The 15,967-nt window shown below is 39.3% G+C and overlaps 1 protein-coding gene across 2 annotated transcripts in view; it reads right to left on the bottom strand.

Moving 5' to 3' along the window:
* The window catches only part of LOC150076331 (catalase-like), a 189,408-nt gene extending 174,170 nt beyond the window's left edge, over positions 1–15,238 (bottom strand). The window contains exon 1 of one of the 2 annotated variants that reach the window (XM_090387664.1): positions 14,988–15,238. In XM_090387664.1, the coding sequence (XP_090243790.1) occupies positions 14,988–15,028 (41 nt within the window). In that variant the 5' untranslated portion in view covers positions 15,029–15,238. The remainder of the gene's footprint in view (positions 1–14,987) is intronic. The other variant, XM_090387662.1, reaches the window with a different exon arrangement.
* Between the last annotated feature and the right edge of the window lie 729 nt (positions 15,239–15,967).

Here is a 15,967-nt window from a genome sequence, read left to right on the forward strand (position 1 = left end):
ATAAGGACATGATTATCCCCTTGAATAAGGCAATGGTTAGGCCAAACCTTGAGTACTCTGTACAGGTCTAGAGGCCACATTTTAAGAAGGATGTAGAGCCGTTGGAATGAGTACATTGAAGGGCAACAAGATTAATAAATGGAACAAAGGGTTGCTCTTAAGAAGAAAGGCTTAATATTTGTAAATTACAGTGTCTGGAGACTAGGCACCGGCGAGGTGATCCGATAGAGGTGTATAAAGCCTTGAATGGGTTGAGCATGCTCAATGCTGATGGAATTCTTCCTCTTGCTCAGAATAATCGCCTGAGCGGGCATAAATTCAAATTGAGGAAAGGCGATTGTAGGATAGATGTGAGGAAATTTGCCTTTGGCCAGCGGGTGGTTGGTTGGTGGAACCGACTTCCATCACTTGTTGTTGAAGTTGATAGCCTAAACAAATTTAAAGCTCAATTGGACAGGTATTTCGAACGAACGGAGGGGTGAAATGGGAGTGGTGTGTGTTTTTTTTTTTTTTTTTGGCTGATGCTGAATAAGCTTGCTTTCTTGCATCATATGCCTCTACTAATGCTAATGCTAATGCAAAATGGTGGTGATAAGCGTTAGAGTGAACGCAAAATGGTGGTGATAAGCAGCCAATCACTGTGAAGGAGTGGGCGGAGCTATACTAGCCTGTCACTCATTGTCGCAAAGATCCATGGCAAAGATGTACTATGTATCATATCCTTTTGTACTATGTACCATATCCTTGTACTAAAGCCTAACCAAGACATTAAATGATTATTTTATAATTGTGAACAAATACACATACGTGTACAGATATTTAGATAGGAATATTCCTATCCGATCTGTTTTAATAAACCTCACAGTATTCTGCAATGAACTCAAATCAATCAATCAGTCAATATCCTTTTACTAAATCAAGTCAGTAGTGGGTGCAAATCAACAGGTTACAGGGTGGTTATATAAACAAAGAAAGGCAGTAGAAATACAAAGTGGGTGCATAAATAGAAACCTCACCAATAGAACAAAGAGTGCAAGAACAAAAAGACTGAAACAGTAATGAACGACATTACGGGCGAACATAAAAAGCATTAAACAAAAATTTGGAAATAAACCAATTGCTAAATAACGCACATATATATAAAGTGAAATAGGAATTTTCAGGGTGTCCTTGAAATTGACGTCACTATTTATTGAGGGAATGGTTCATGATAATGCACTCAGTCTACGCTCAGTTTGAGTTACTGAGTACTGTATGTGTACACTCAGTAGGAGCAAATCGTGATGAACTTGGGATACATATAAATTAACACGTGACACAGAAGCCTATGATAGATATAAGTTGATCTGTAACCAAGTTACAAAGAAGGTTAGGCAGGCAAAGGCAGATTACGAGAAATCTTTGGCAAAGGATGCAAAGAAAAACAGAAAAGAGTTCTTTACTTATGTAAACACTAGAAGGAAGGGGATGAATCAGATTGGTTTACTTGATATCGATCGGTCAACTGTTGATGATCCTGCTCAGGTAGCTAACAAACTAAATTAATATTTGCATCGACATTCACACATGAGGAGTTATTCAGCGAGGGGAATGCCAGAGATGTTTTCAACTCTGGCAGTAAGCTAGATAATCCTGTAATAACTGAGAGAAAAGTGGAGTAGAAACTGTTGAAGATAAAAACACAAGAAAGGCACCTGGGGTGGATGGGATCTATCCAGTTATATTAAAGGAGGAAGCAAAGGAAGTAAGCAAACCCTTAGCCATAATTATGAGAGCTTCCGTGGACTCAAGGGAAGTACCCATAGACCGGAGATGTGTAAATGTGACCCCAATTCACAAAGGAGGAACAAAGGCTGACATAAGTAATTATAGACCTGCGAGTTTAACTTCTGTTCCAGGAAAATTAATGGAGGCACTGGTTAAAGAAGCACTGCAGGATCATCCAGACAAGACTTCAGTTATAGTTTGGACAGAGCATGGTTTTGTTAAGGGCAGGTCTTACCTGACCAATTTGATTGGATACTATGATGCAGTCACGAAAGAACTGGATGCAGGGAATAATTTTGATATTATATACTTGGTTCTTAGAAAGGCTTTTGATAATGTTGCACATGGACGACTGCTGCACAAATTGGAGCAGTATGGCATTGGAGGCAAATTGCTGCTATGGATAAAGGGGTGGCTGAGGGGGAAAAGACAGAGAGTGGTAATCAATCGTGGACATCGTGCTCATCGTGGACTAATGTTATTAGTGGAGTCCCTCAGCGTTCAGTGTTGGGTCCATTATTGTTTTCTGTATTTATAAATAATATTGATGATGGTATATCAAGCTTAATGTCCAAGTTTGCAGACGATACAAAGGTTGGCAGGGTTGTCAAGGACACTACGCTGCTGCAACAGGATCTGGAAAGGTTGAGCAGATGGGCTGAGAGGTGGCAAATGAAGTTTAACATTGACAAATGTAAAATACTACACACGGGAAACAGCAACCCCAGAGCAACGTATCAACTCTGTGGTACTACACTGACAGTGGTAGAGAATGAAAGGGACCTGGGAGTGTTTGTGCAGGCAGATATGAAGTTCTCTGATCAGTGCAAACGGGCTGCAAGAGTAGCTCATGGTGTCTTGTCAATGATATACAGGAATTTTTCTAGCAGGAATAAGGAGGTGATTATTCCCTTGTATAACGCAATGGTCAGGCCACACCTTCAGTACTGTATACAGGTCTGGAGGCCTCATTTCAAGAAGGATGTAGAACTGCTGGAACGAGTACAGAGAAGGGCAACAAGATTAGTGAATGGAACAAAGGGGTACTCTTACGAAGAACGGCTTAAGTTTTGCAAATTACAGTGTCTGGAGACTAGGCACCAGCAAGGTGATCTGATAGAGGTGTATAAAGCCTTGAATGGTTTGAGCATGTTCAATGATGATGGGACTCTTCCTCTTGCTCAGAATAATCGCCTGAGAGGGCATAAATTCGAATTGAGGAAAGACCGTTGTAGGATAGACGTGTGGAAATTTGCGTTTAGCAAGCGGGTAGTTGGTTGGTGGAACAGACTTCCATCCCTTATCGTGGAAGTTGATAGACGAAATAAATTTAAGGCTTAGCTGGACAGGTATTTCGAACGAACGAAGGGGTGAAGTGGAAGTGGTTTTTTTTTTTTTTTATTTTGGCTGATGCTGCATAAGCTTGCTTTCTTGCATCATATGCCTCTACTAATGCTAATGCTATGGCCCAGAGAGACAGATAGAGAGAGGTTAGTACAATAAATGAAGAAGTAATTTTCACTGTTATAAAAAATTCCAGAACTAGGGTCCATAAATTACTGAGAAAGAGGTTTAGACTAGATTGTAGAAAGTTTTATTTTAGCCAGTGAGTTATTGATTACTGGAACAAGTTGCCACCGCAGATAGTTTAGGCCGGTGTTTCCCAACCTTTTTTTTACCATGCCCCACCTAAGTCTTTCTAAAATTCTGATGCCCCCTATGTAACATATACATATTTTTTATATTCAAAAATTGAATTATTCCCTAAATGAAGCCTAATTACAACTTGTTCAGGACACAAGACTTAGGTTTTAAGAAGAAATCATTAGGAAATTATTAAGAAAAAAACAGTAAGTAAATTTTCAAAACATATAATAGACAACTAAAATTCAAGTACAAAATAATTTATATGAAAGATTTTTCTATATTTTAATTTTTAATAATTATTATTTAATTGTTTAATAATTTCAACATTCCATGTGAAGTCACTTCTAGATGAGTGCACTAAATTTAGTGAGACCCTTGTGCTTGATGCTTGCCACAGAGAGATTTTATATTGGGCTCCAATTTAGTCAGCTTCAGTCTCAAGTCTCCCCGTTTTGTGATATCCAGTCAATTTCTTTTCTTAAGTAACAAATCATTTATGGTACTAAATCCACATTCAGCTAAATATGAAGATGGAAACGGTAACAATAGCTTTCTTGCAAAGTTGGTTGAATTTGGGTATTTAATTTCTGTTTCATCGCAAAGCCATGCCATCGCTCCTTTTATATTGAATAAAGTTTTAACTGACTCATCATTTTGCATTTCTGAGAGTTCTTCTTGGTTATGCATTGATACATCAGACAAATCCACTAACATTGGTTGCATCATCCAGGTTGGAAAATCAATTTGTTTTAAATCAGAAAACCTTTCTTTTAAATCAGTGGACAGAATTTTCAGATGATCGACAATAACAAGTACAGCGGTATCAGTCACTTCATATTTTTACAGCCAACGAAACTATTCAAAATTTTTGTTACAAATATATTTTTGACATAATTCAATAAATGTAATGAAACCAAATATCTTCGCTTTTGCATCGACGAGAGTTTTATTTGTTCCTTGAAGTTGTTTATTTAATATATTTAGTTTTTCAAAGATATCGGCTAAATAACTCACAAATGCTTTACCATCGACCGTTAACAGATGCTTCATTTCAGGTTTGTCACTTAAAAAGTCACTAATAGTATCAAATAGTTCCATAAATCTTTTCAAGCAGTTCCCTTTCGAGAGCCACCTTACTTCAGTGTGAAGTAAAAGTCTCACATGGTCTGTATTTTGTTCTTCACAAAAAAGCTTGAAGAGACGCTCACATTTGGCATTAGCTTTAATAGCATTGACACACTTTATAACTGATTTTAGTACTTCATTAAGAACAGGCGAAATATTTTTAGCTACCAAGTTTTCCATATGAATAACACAGTGCACAAGAAGCATTTCTGGATTCTCATCTTTCATCAATTTTAAGCAGCCATTTTTCTTGCCCATTATATTAGGAGCACCATCTGCAGCACAAGATGTTATTTATTTATTTTTTTTGATGGTTGGCGCATCGGCTTCTGTGGCCATAGTGCACCTCCCAAGGTTTTTTCAGTACTTTGATCCAAGCCCGAGGCGGGATTCGAACCCGCAACCTTTGGGTTGCCAGGCAGGCACTTTACCCACCCGGCTAGCCCGGTTGGTACAAGATGTTATATTTTTCATTGGTATATTGTTGTCATCTAAGTAATTTTTTAGCTTATTATATATATATCTTTGGAGGTAGTGGTGCTCTCTAATGATTTACAGAATAACATTTCTTCAGCAAAATTACCTTCATCAATATATCTTACATAAGTTATCAGTACATCTTCACTGTCTCTCAAAGTTGATTCATCCATTTGCACTGAGAAATTTCTTGTTTTCAGCTTTCCAACAAGTTGTATTTCAATATCTCCACTCATTTCATCTATTCTTCTGATAACAGTATTGTTATTGAGTGGCATATCTTTCACGTCTTTGTCATCTTTTTCCAGAACTGTTTTAAGAAATGCTGATATTGATGGTTTGATTAAATTCCCTCCTATAGTATGATTTTTCCCAGATTTAGCAATGAGTAAAGAAATTTCATAACTAGCCTCAGGAGTACGATTGACAGTTGCAGTATGAGCAATAAACAGAGACTTTAATGTTGCTCTTTTTTCAAAATTCTTCTTTAAAGTTTGAAAGTAATTTAAATCTGAATTCACATGAGCATTATGTTTCGCCTTCAAAATGCGCCTCAGGACGACCTCAATTCGTTGGTCAAGCATTGTTGGCATAAAAGACAAAAAGGTGACCTTTGATCGTGGACAGCGGGTATGAAACCAAATTTTAAGTATTCCTCTGAATACTGACGAACTTTTTTTTTTTACTTGCACTACTCATTTTACTGTGCAACTGAGAGAAATAAATATAAGATAAATCAAAAACTAAACATAAACTATGCAATAAAGTTAATTTAATTTTATTTTAATATATCAAAATTAATTATTAGTATGCTTTTTGAATGAATAAATCACACAAATTACTGAATTCGGGCTATTAAATCTGTGATCTCTGTGAACAAGCAGATAAGTCTAATTTGTCAAAAATGAGATAAGTGCACTATAATAAAGTATTTATTATTTACTATTATGTGACATGCAGATATCTTCGTTATTGTATTTTTAGCGTGAGTAATAAATATTTGTATATTCGAATATATGCATGTTTATATGAGAGTGTGAAGTTTATTTTTCCTCTCCTGCAAATTCGAGTTTTTGGACTTATTTGCTTATTGACTGAGACCACAGAAATATACATATACGACAAATACATACCATGGTGTATCATGGTTCTTCATTAATAATAATTCTGTGCGCAGACAAAGTAATGTTTTATTTTAATCTGAGATCGCCAAACCTATCCAAATGTACAGTCACGACGCCCAAACGAGCGTTTGTATGAAAGGAATTACCTATTTCATATAACATGTGGAATTTGCGGTAGGCTACAGTAGACAACTACTTTGCTTGTGCATTGCGCATGCCATAAGCAATTGTCCAATACAGTACTGTACGTACTATTCCTTCACTAGGCATAGTAAGCAATACTCTCTGAGCAAACTGTAGTTGATATTACTCCAAACTTTCAAGTGCGGCTCTATAGAAAGTACAACATTTAACGAATGCTTATTTCAAATTGAGATACCAACAATTCTTCTTTTGTACAAGTTAAATCATAGTAGGCGGTTGTTTTAAACTCTAGACGAGCAATTTTTGAATTGCCCCCCTGAACAATCAAATTTCCCCCATGTGGGGCGTGGGACCCACGTTGGGAAACACCGGTTTAGGCTGACAGTTTGATGTCGGTTCTTGTCGGGCTTTAGACGGATCAGCAACTTGGAACATACTGCGCCATATATATTATGTCTGTAAATTGCATGTGTTCTTTGGTCCATTTTTTGTTTACTGGACGAAAAACCCAAGTTTCCGGGATAAAACATCTTGCTACCCTCCCCTGAGCCCAACTAATTCTGCCATGTTGAGCAAAAGCCCGAATTCCAATCCCGTCATTGACTGGATTCGAATTCGGGTCATTTCCACCAGATGTGGGGAGGACGGTGATTATACCACAGCCTCGACGGTCAGAAACGGGAATTCCCGTTTCCACACACACTGTGGAAATACAGTGAACATAACCACCATGCGAATAAGAGTCCTGTATTGTATTATGAAATGATATTCTGCATCCGTCAACACTTTTAAAAGTCTCAATTGATTCTTATATTGCGAGTCAAGGAGAATCCCTGGGATCATTAGAATGGCACAATTTGTTCATAAATGTAGTTTTCGTAGACAGTGGAAGAAAACGCACTGATCAGGTGATGAAAGTATCAGTATACTTAAAATGTATACGAGATAGGTACGCCATCTCGAGGACTGCCATTTGGTGTTTTCGTTTTTCGTACAAGAGGTCAAGTGAGATATTCATCTTATTTATGAAGGTCAGGCTGAGCACATATGATTTAGACGTTTATTTTGTAATTTATTATTATAATATTTGCACCAATTATAATCTTTGCTTATCTGTTATAGGATATTTAATGTGCTTCTTTACTAAATAATTGAATAATGTGCTAAATTACCTGATCGCACTTCGAAGTGTAAACTTTTTCATCCTGCTAATAGTCAAAATGGTCTTTACAGGAAGTACAATTAACAAAAGGGATAGATTGAAGACTCGTGGCGAGTTGCCTTGGCACGAAGCCAAACATTCACACAGAACCCGATTCTCGGAAAGTAGATATTGAGTATCTTATCCGACGGTCATTAATAATTGTCGGAATACTTCACGCTCTCGCATGTAGCACAGTGGATATAACCACTGTCCAGGAGCGGATTAAGGTCGGTTGAGGCCCCGGGCGCAGAAGAAAATATTGGGCCCCTTAAAAAAAAGAGAGAGACAGGGAAAATAAAAATACATGTTAACCATTTTTTTAAATAAATAAAAAAATATTATGTACTATTAATGTTTTATTTCCAATAAAATTTGAATATAATATATGTATAATATAATTAATAATAGCATAATAATAATCACAAAGTTTTGAACTAATATGTTCAACTAATTTGTTGGGGTTTTGCGTGGGCCCTCGAAGTCGGGGCCCAGGGCGCGCGGCCGGTGCGCCCTCCGTTAAATCCGCCTCTGCCACTGTCCTTCTCACACGGGGTGCGGAATGCCCGCGTTTGAATCCCGTCAAAACGCGTGCAATTTTTTATAGACTTTTTTCCGCAACATGGCTCATTTAGATCTCAAGCGAGGGATGAATGGTCATTTCTCCAGGAAACTCAGGTTCTTCGTAAAACATCTAAGGAACAACAGTATACAGGATGTTCCATTAGCCTTGAATCATAGGGGAAATTTAAAACTGGCAAACGCTTTTATTCACAGAACGTGCTCATTGCATCCACCATTGTTGCTAATATACAAATCTAGCTGAGATACCCAGTCAGCAAGCACATGGCGAATGAAGTCTGGAGTAATGGTGTTGCATGCGTCAATAATGCGCTGCCGCAAATAATCAACACTGAATTTTTTCCGCATATGCCTTCAAGATACCCCAAGAAAAAAATTTAGAGGTGTGAGATCGGAGTTTCTCGCTGGCCATTCCACACTTCGATATTCTATCCAATTATCAGGAAACTGTTGGCACAGACACTCTCTTACATGGAGTCTGTAATGAGCAGGAGCACCACCTTGCTGGAACCATGTTGTCCATCCTCGTTCAAGATACTATAGAATGCTTCCTCGTTGAGCATACGTAAATAAGCTTCTGTAGTGACATTTCCTTGAAAAAAAGAAGAGCCTACGATGTGGTCTTTCCGCATTCCACACAATACCATTATACGAGTAGCGCCGTGTTCCCTCGAAGAAGCAAACCAGTAAGGTTTGTTTCGAGACCAGTAGCAAGTATTCTGTCGCTTTACCTGAACATTTCCATAAAAATCAACCTAATCGCTAAACAGAATTGTGGACGGGAAATTTGTATTTTGAGCTTATTGTTCTCTAGCCCATTCACAAAATTCCAACTGTCGGTCTGGATCAGCTTCGCTTAATTTTTGCAAGTTCTGAAGTTTATATGGATGCATTTGTGAGCCTTAAAGGTGCAGTGAATGCTGCTTTTCCATACTCTTGTCTCAGAGGATAATCTTCGAAGAGACTTTTTGGGAATTTTTGCATATATGAGGGAGAATGGCATTAGCTGTGTCATTGTTGGTGATCCTTCTCGAAGGTCCACTGTTTTGTTGCATGTTTTATCCTCTATGGATCCTTTTTCCTAAACGTTTGCAACACAGACTTGTGTTATTGGCTCGTGGTCCGGAAACAGTCTGTTAAATTCTGGGGCGACCTCTCGCTGACTCCGATTTCCTACAAGGAGAATTATCTGGATTCAATCCTCCTTACTCAAAGACATGGGGACTGCAAAGTTGAAAATATATTTAGTTATTTTTCCCGATGATTCCAGACTTGTGTTGCCGTGTATATTGTTCGAAACTGTACAGGATTCGAAACTGGGCCTTTTCCACTCGGTGTGGGGAGGATGGTGACGATACCACTGTGTTACCCGCGCTGACAAGGAACGCGGTCTAAACTAAACTAAACTATTTTATTAGGGTCACCTGGAATGTAATTTCAACTATCCATGTGTATTGTGTCTGTAAATTGCGTGTGCAACCTCTGTATATTGACCTGGTAATTCTTCGGTATGTTGAGGAGATTGTAATTTTCCTATTTGATAAGTAGTTTTCGATGCATTTGTATAAATTTAATGGAATATTTGCTTGCCTAAGTCTGCGAAGGATACTTGCCCACCAGAGCCTGTCAAATGCTCCTGCGAAATCTATTGCTATTAGTAGGTAGTATTTGGAGGTAGAAGTTGAGACTGCAGAAATGATCCTTTGCAGTGCATCTTCTGTGCAACGCCCCAGTCGAAATCCAAACTGGAAGTTGGACTGGAGCCCAGCTTTGGTGTAATGGTCTTGGAGCCATACTAGGAGTAGTCGTTCAAACAGTTTACTGACTATGGATAAAAGGGCAATGGGTAGATATGACTCTGGTTGTTGGAGCGGTTTAGACGGATTTTTTATGACCAGTTTTACATTGGCGTTTTTCCATTCTTCTAGGAAAGATCCATGGGACAAGCACTTATTGAAGAGGTCGAGTAGAAACTGGATATTGTTTGGGCGGTCTTTTTAAGGACTTCGGGTTCAATGAGGTCTGGTCCGGGACATTTCCTCTCCTTCGTTTTGGTAAGAGCCTGCTGCAGTTCATCGGTGGTAAATTGGTCTTCTACCGCATTGTTGAAGTATGTGTTGTTTGCCTCGCATATTTCTTGCTGTTGTACTGTCAGAGGATCAATATCTGTGCCAAAACGTGTGTCCAGAATATTGGCCATAGACTGCTCCCACGATGTAGTCATAGTGCCCTTTGGTGTGAGAGTGGATTGGATAACTTCGCCCCTCGGGAGCTTGTTGGTGGTGATGCGGTACCCCCCCCCCCCAGGGTGCAGTATTGCCAGTCGTTTTCACGAGTCGTTCCCAAGGTGATCTTTTACGCTGCCTTATAAAGGAGGTGTAGTCGTTTCTGACTCTTCGATATTCTTCACGGAGGGTGTTGACCTCGTTTGGGGGCCAAGAGGTATGAGCTCTCTGAAAGGCTTTTCTTTTGGAGTGTACAATTCGGCGAAGGTGCTCCAGCTCTGGGGACCACCATGGGACGGCATTATGCATTGGTCTTTTCTTTCTAATTGATTGATTGCAGGCCTGGATGATGATTTCTGTTGTGAGCTTTTGATGTTGGACGGGGTCCAGTGCTGGAAGATCAGAAGAGTTGTGGTTCTGGATCATGGTCTGCAGCGTGGAGCAAAAGATTTCCCAATTGGCCTTGTTAATGGCATAGCGACTAATATTGTAGTGAGGTGGTGGAGTTGGATCAATGGATCTTGTGAGTTGAAATGTAATAGCTCTGTGATATGAGGTGGTTCATTCCTCATTGACCTGCCACCCAGCAATTTTGCTGGAAATGGATTGTGTAGCTATGGAGATATCTATTGTGGATTCCCACAGGGTGCTGGAATAGGTAGGCAGGTTATTGGGCTTGTTCAGAACCAGGAAGGGAGAAGTGGCCAGGAAATCTTCAAGAAGCTGCCCATTGTGGCACCCAGAGCGATCAGTGGTCAGGCTGTACCAGGTAGGAGAGCGGCAATTTACATCTGCCTCAAGGATAATCTTGCTGTTGGGAAGTGTAGCAAGGACTGTACATAGATAATTTATTGTTGGAGTGATATCTTGCCCAGGTCTGCAGTAGAGGGAGATGAGGTAGAAGGCTCCCAACGGGCAAATTACATGGGCACACGCCGCCCATGCAGTGCATAGAGAGGAAATCTTTGTAACCATGATGTTAGGGTTACGGACAGCTATGGCAGCCCAGGGCGTGTCTTCATCTGTATGTATGATTTTGAAAGCCAGAGGGTATCCCCTGACTAGCTTTGAATGGGTATATGGCTCCTGTAGAATTAATATGTCAGCATTTTCCTCTTCGGTCCTGATTCTAATCTGGGCACTTACTGCACGGGCTCGCTGGGCGTTTAGTTGGATAAACTTTATGATATTGCTGTTGAATGATTTAGGGGTTGCTGCCTAATCGGTCTTTATTTGTTGGTTCCTCTTAGCTTTTAGATAAGCAGGGCACTTACTGTCCCTTTGCTGCTTTGCAGTTTGCACAAACTGCATTTGTGGATCTGTTTGGGCAAGAATTATAGTCATGCCTTGTTTGGGCACAGTGCCCACAGGTAGACACGGTTTGCATGCATGTGTGGGTGGTATGCCCAAAACGGCAGCGTCGGAAGCACTTTGGAACAGGCACGTGCTAATTGAAGCGGTGACTGCTCCAACCCATAAAGACTCTGCCCTGTAGTTTGAGGATGTTCCATGCCTGTGGAGAAAGCTCCACCACCCAATTGTATAGCTGGGGAGACTTGGAGCTAGTGTGATATTTTGGTTTGATGTGTTCCTTGGCATTACTCATGTCAGTTAATTCTTGGAAGTTTCTGTTGAAGAGTTCATCTGTGATGTTCTCTGGAGTGATATCCTTGCCCACATCAAATATACGTATGGATGGGCCTCTCTTTTAGGGATTTCTGTTGTAAGACCTAGGGTACTGACTGTTGGATTGGTGATGATAGAGTGCGCCTCTTGCTTGCTTGGTTGTTGTTTCAATGATTACTCCAACATTTCTTGTTTTTTGGATGGACTTTATTCTTGTGGTTTTAAAGTCCTTGGCCAGTTTCTGGACAACAGTAGTTTTTACTGCTTCGCTACTGTCTATAGTCGAGTTTTCCACTGGCTTTATTATGACCAGATGTGGTGTGCTGAGTAGTGTTTTCTTCTTTGTTGATGGTGGTTTGATGCTTGCAGTTGTCCTCAGCGCTTGGGCGTAGGATAGGGGGCGCTGTGGCATTTCTTTCCCCCTTCCTTCAAGGTAAGCTTCTAGCTTAGCCTTCGTTCTCTCATGTTCTACATGAAGATTTATCAGAACATGCTCCCTTCGTGACTATACTTCTATAATTTCTCCTCTGACAATGGTAGTGATTTGATTGCTCTGTTCTGCCATTATTGCCTCCAGGTTTAGGCTCAGTGAATGAATTTGTTCTGTTATAGATCCATCTAGTGACTGTATGGTGTTAGCAACTGTATTCAGTGATGTAGAGTCTTTGAGGTCGTCATTCTGCTCTGGCAGCATGTTAGCTTCTGTGGCTGCCCTTGGGGAAGGTTTGCACTGGCATCGGGCACAAACGTAACGCTCTTTAGCTACCTTTGTCATTTTAGAAATTAGTGACCGTCCTGAGCAATTTCCGCATAGGGTTCGGCTGCAGTCGCCATTGCAGATTATTACGTGTTTTACCTTCTTTAGACAGGCCTGACAGGTGTGTAAAAAATCTTCTGACGACATATTGCTCATAGAGTGGTCCGACCAATGACAGGTGTTGCTGATGGTCACGTTCTTTACATTGAGGCAGGTACACTGACGTCTCACTGTACTGAAACCGCAACTTTTCACCTTCCTGAACCCATAAATTCTTACACTACAACAGCGGCTAAAACAGCGCACGCACACACTGTATTTATTTATTGATTGATTCATCCATTCATTGTTAATTTATCATAAATTAATATTTATGATAAATATTATTATCAGAAAGATTAATATCATAAATTGTTAATATTAATAAACAAACTATTTATGTTTATTTCTGGCGGCTAGAAGGCACAAAATTTTCATTCTGCTCCTGGCGCTATTTGGCGCAATTGCCTAAGAAGAAAACGCATTTCTTGGTATTTATAATTTTTTTTTAAAAAAGTAACAGTAAAAAGGTACTTTATTGCAACTTTAATTCTGCGGCTGGCCAAGAAAAAAAAAACACCTTTGTTTTAAGACAGTCACGGACAGAAAAATGCAAATAAATGCAAAATAAAAAACTTACGTGGGTGATGACATGTTGCTTCGTTGAGTATAGACTATGCAGGCTACAGTAATGTGAAGCCAAATGGGGGAAAATCGCGTGATCTATCAGCTTTGAAAAAAAATCTTATGGTGCGTGCATGTTTAGCAGGGCCACGATTCAAGAAACGAAAGATATAACTAGTTTCTCGAAAGCATCCATCTCACAGGTTTTTAATGACTGGAAAGCAAGCGGTTCTTCCACATCTCAAAGCATAAATGTGGCAGAAAAACTTCATAAGTGAAGCTGTCATATTCTAAAGAGAACGGAAAAATACATTGTGTTCAGCAAACAATATATGACTTCAACCATCCCAGAAATGTTCTATTTCAAACCTTGCCACGAGCAAGGAATTGAAGAAATTGGTATTGGCAATTTCCGAAATTATTCGGAAACCACTTCAAAGATAAATAGAAAAATCCGCTTGCAGTGGTGCCGAGATCTTCGCGATTGGACAGTGTAACAAATGGAAGAAAGTCATGTGGTCAGATGAATCACAATAAACGTTTTTTGGACAACAGAGAGTGTGGCGAGAATCTCACGAAGCGATGGACACTGCTTGTCTTAACCCAAGCATCTCGAGGTAGTATCATGGTGTAGGGAATTTTGTTGGTACGGATTAAGTCCGTTGACACCGGTGGAGGATTGAATGTCATTCCCAGGGAATACCTGAATTTCGTATCAGATACACTGCATCCTACAATGTTACACTTTTATCATGAAGGTGATGATCACTTTATGGATGACAATGTAACAGCGCATTATTTCAGAATTGTGCAATAATGGTTCGGAGAATATGACACGGATTTCCACCATCTTCCCTGGTCCCCACATTCATCTGATCCCAATCCTATTGAGAATGGGTGGGATATACTGGAGAGAGCTATTCGACAACGAAGTCCTCTTCCTTTAAGTCTGTCGCAGCTGCGAGATTTTTTATTGAAAGAATGGTTACAAGCCAAAACGCACTCGAAAAAAATAAAAATAAAATAAAAAAACACTTTGTTAAATCCACACGACACGCTTTCTGTTATTCGAAACGAAGGCAGCCCGATTCGGTACTGAATAAGGTTCGTATTTTTGTGGCCAGTGTGCGTAGTTTTTACTGGGGCAAGTGCCCTGCCCTAGTTACGGCTTTGATCTATTCAGTAATTACGAAAAGGTTATTCTTTAACGAATAAGATTCAGAATGCTGTATTATGTATTTTACATTCAAGGCACTAACTATTCCATATTCTATTTTCATTTGTTCATTTATATGAACAAATGAAATCGGTATTTGTTCATTTATATTAACAAATACCGATTTCAAAAGAAATAACTTCAGAATAACTCAAGTTCTGAACTCATGACAGTACTATCAATTAAAACCAGTTGTAATCACTTCCTTCTACTTTCCTGCCATGTTATATAATACTATCAAAGAGAATATGCATTAAAAAAATGAAAAGGATGCAACAGATTCGTAATTTAATTATATGATTTAATTAAAAATAAATTATCCCGATATAATCGTATATTTAATTTTAACTAAAGAAATAGTTTCTCACAGCTTTAATCAGATTTTATGGATAATCTGATGCTTTAGGAAGTAAATAAATTGTTAATCACTTACTTGGCAGGTGTTCTTAAATTCCATAAGTTGTTCGGAAGCATAATTTCGCATCGCCATCTCGACTTTCTGATTTCAAAATTTTTAGCGAGAAACTACAACTTTCTGTCGCGTCAGACTGAGACACATTAAATAGTTCTTCTCCACTGAACTTTACGTGACACCGGAGAAGTAAGCTGTGTTTATTAAAATTTCCGCAGTTGTTTCCTTCGACCAACCGAATTACAGTACTTCCGCTAAAAAGCACCGGGGCAGGTACACTGTTTCAACACAAACGTGGTAAACCATAAGCGAGCGGCCTTGAGTGACCAGTTTTTTCCTGTAAAATCAAGGTCAAAAATTCAGCTATTGCATATGCGATTATTCAAAAAAAAATAATAAAAATAAAAGTAGGACAAAGAAGAAAATGATAACTCATAGTTATTGTACATTTACATTACAACACTGCCTACGATTAGAATATTTAAATAGTCTAAATGGTAAAACACCAACAAAAGTTTCAGTGTAATAGATAGTTTTAATGCAGCAAAAGTAGGACATCTGGTCATCTCACCCAGTTTGCGATGCCTCACAACTGTGACCCAAATAAGAGTATCATTACTGCGCCGTCACAAAGACTATGAGCAGCCTTTGTTACCTGACTAATTTGACTGGAAAAGTCAATTCCAGAGAGGGGTCCAGATGGATTAGCTGTTCTCTGTCAGAAACACTGCCATAATTATAAAAAAAAGAGGAACGGCGAGTCTGTATACCCGAAATTTATGATGACTCTCGACTTCCCTGCATGTACAAAAAGCATAACCCTTTTTTTTCCTTCTTCTTCTTCCATTTTTCGTCTGTGTGTCTGTTGGTGTGTGTATGGAGTAGGGCAGCGGTTCCCAACCGGTGGTTCGCGAAAGTGTTCCGGGGGGGGGGGGTTTCGCCACAAAAAATTCTATAAATGGCGTCTGCTTAGATTTACGTAGGTATATTATTGTAAACCA

The sequence above is a fragment of the Mastigoproctus giganteus genome, chromosome 13, assembly GCF_048544385.1.
Source record: "Mastigoproctus giganteus isolate SK-2022 chromosome 13, ASM4854438v1, whole genome shotgun sequence".
Lineage (NCBI taxonomy): Eukaryota > Metazoa > Arthropoda > Arachnida > Uropygi > Thelyphonidae > Mastigoproctus > Mastigoproctus giganteus.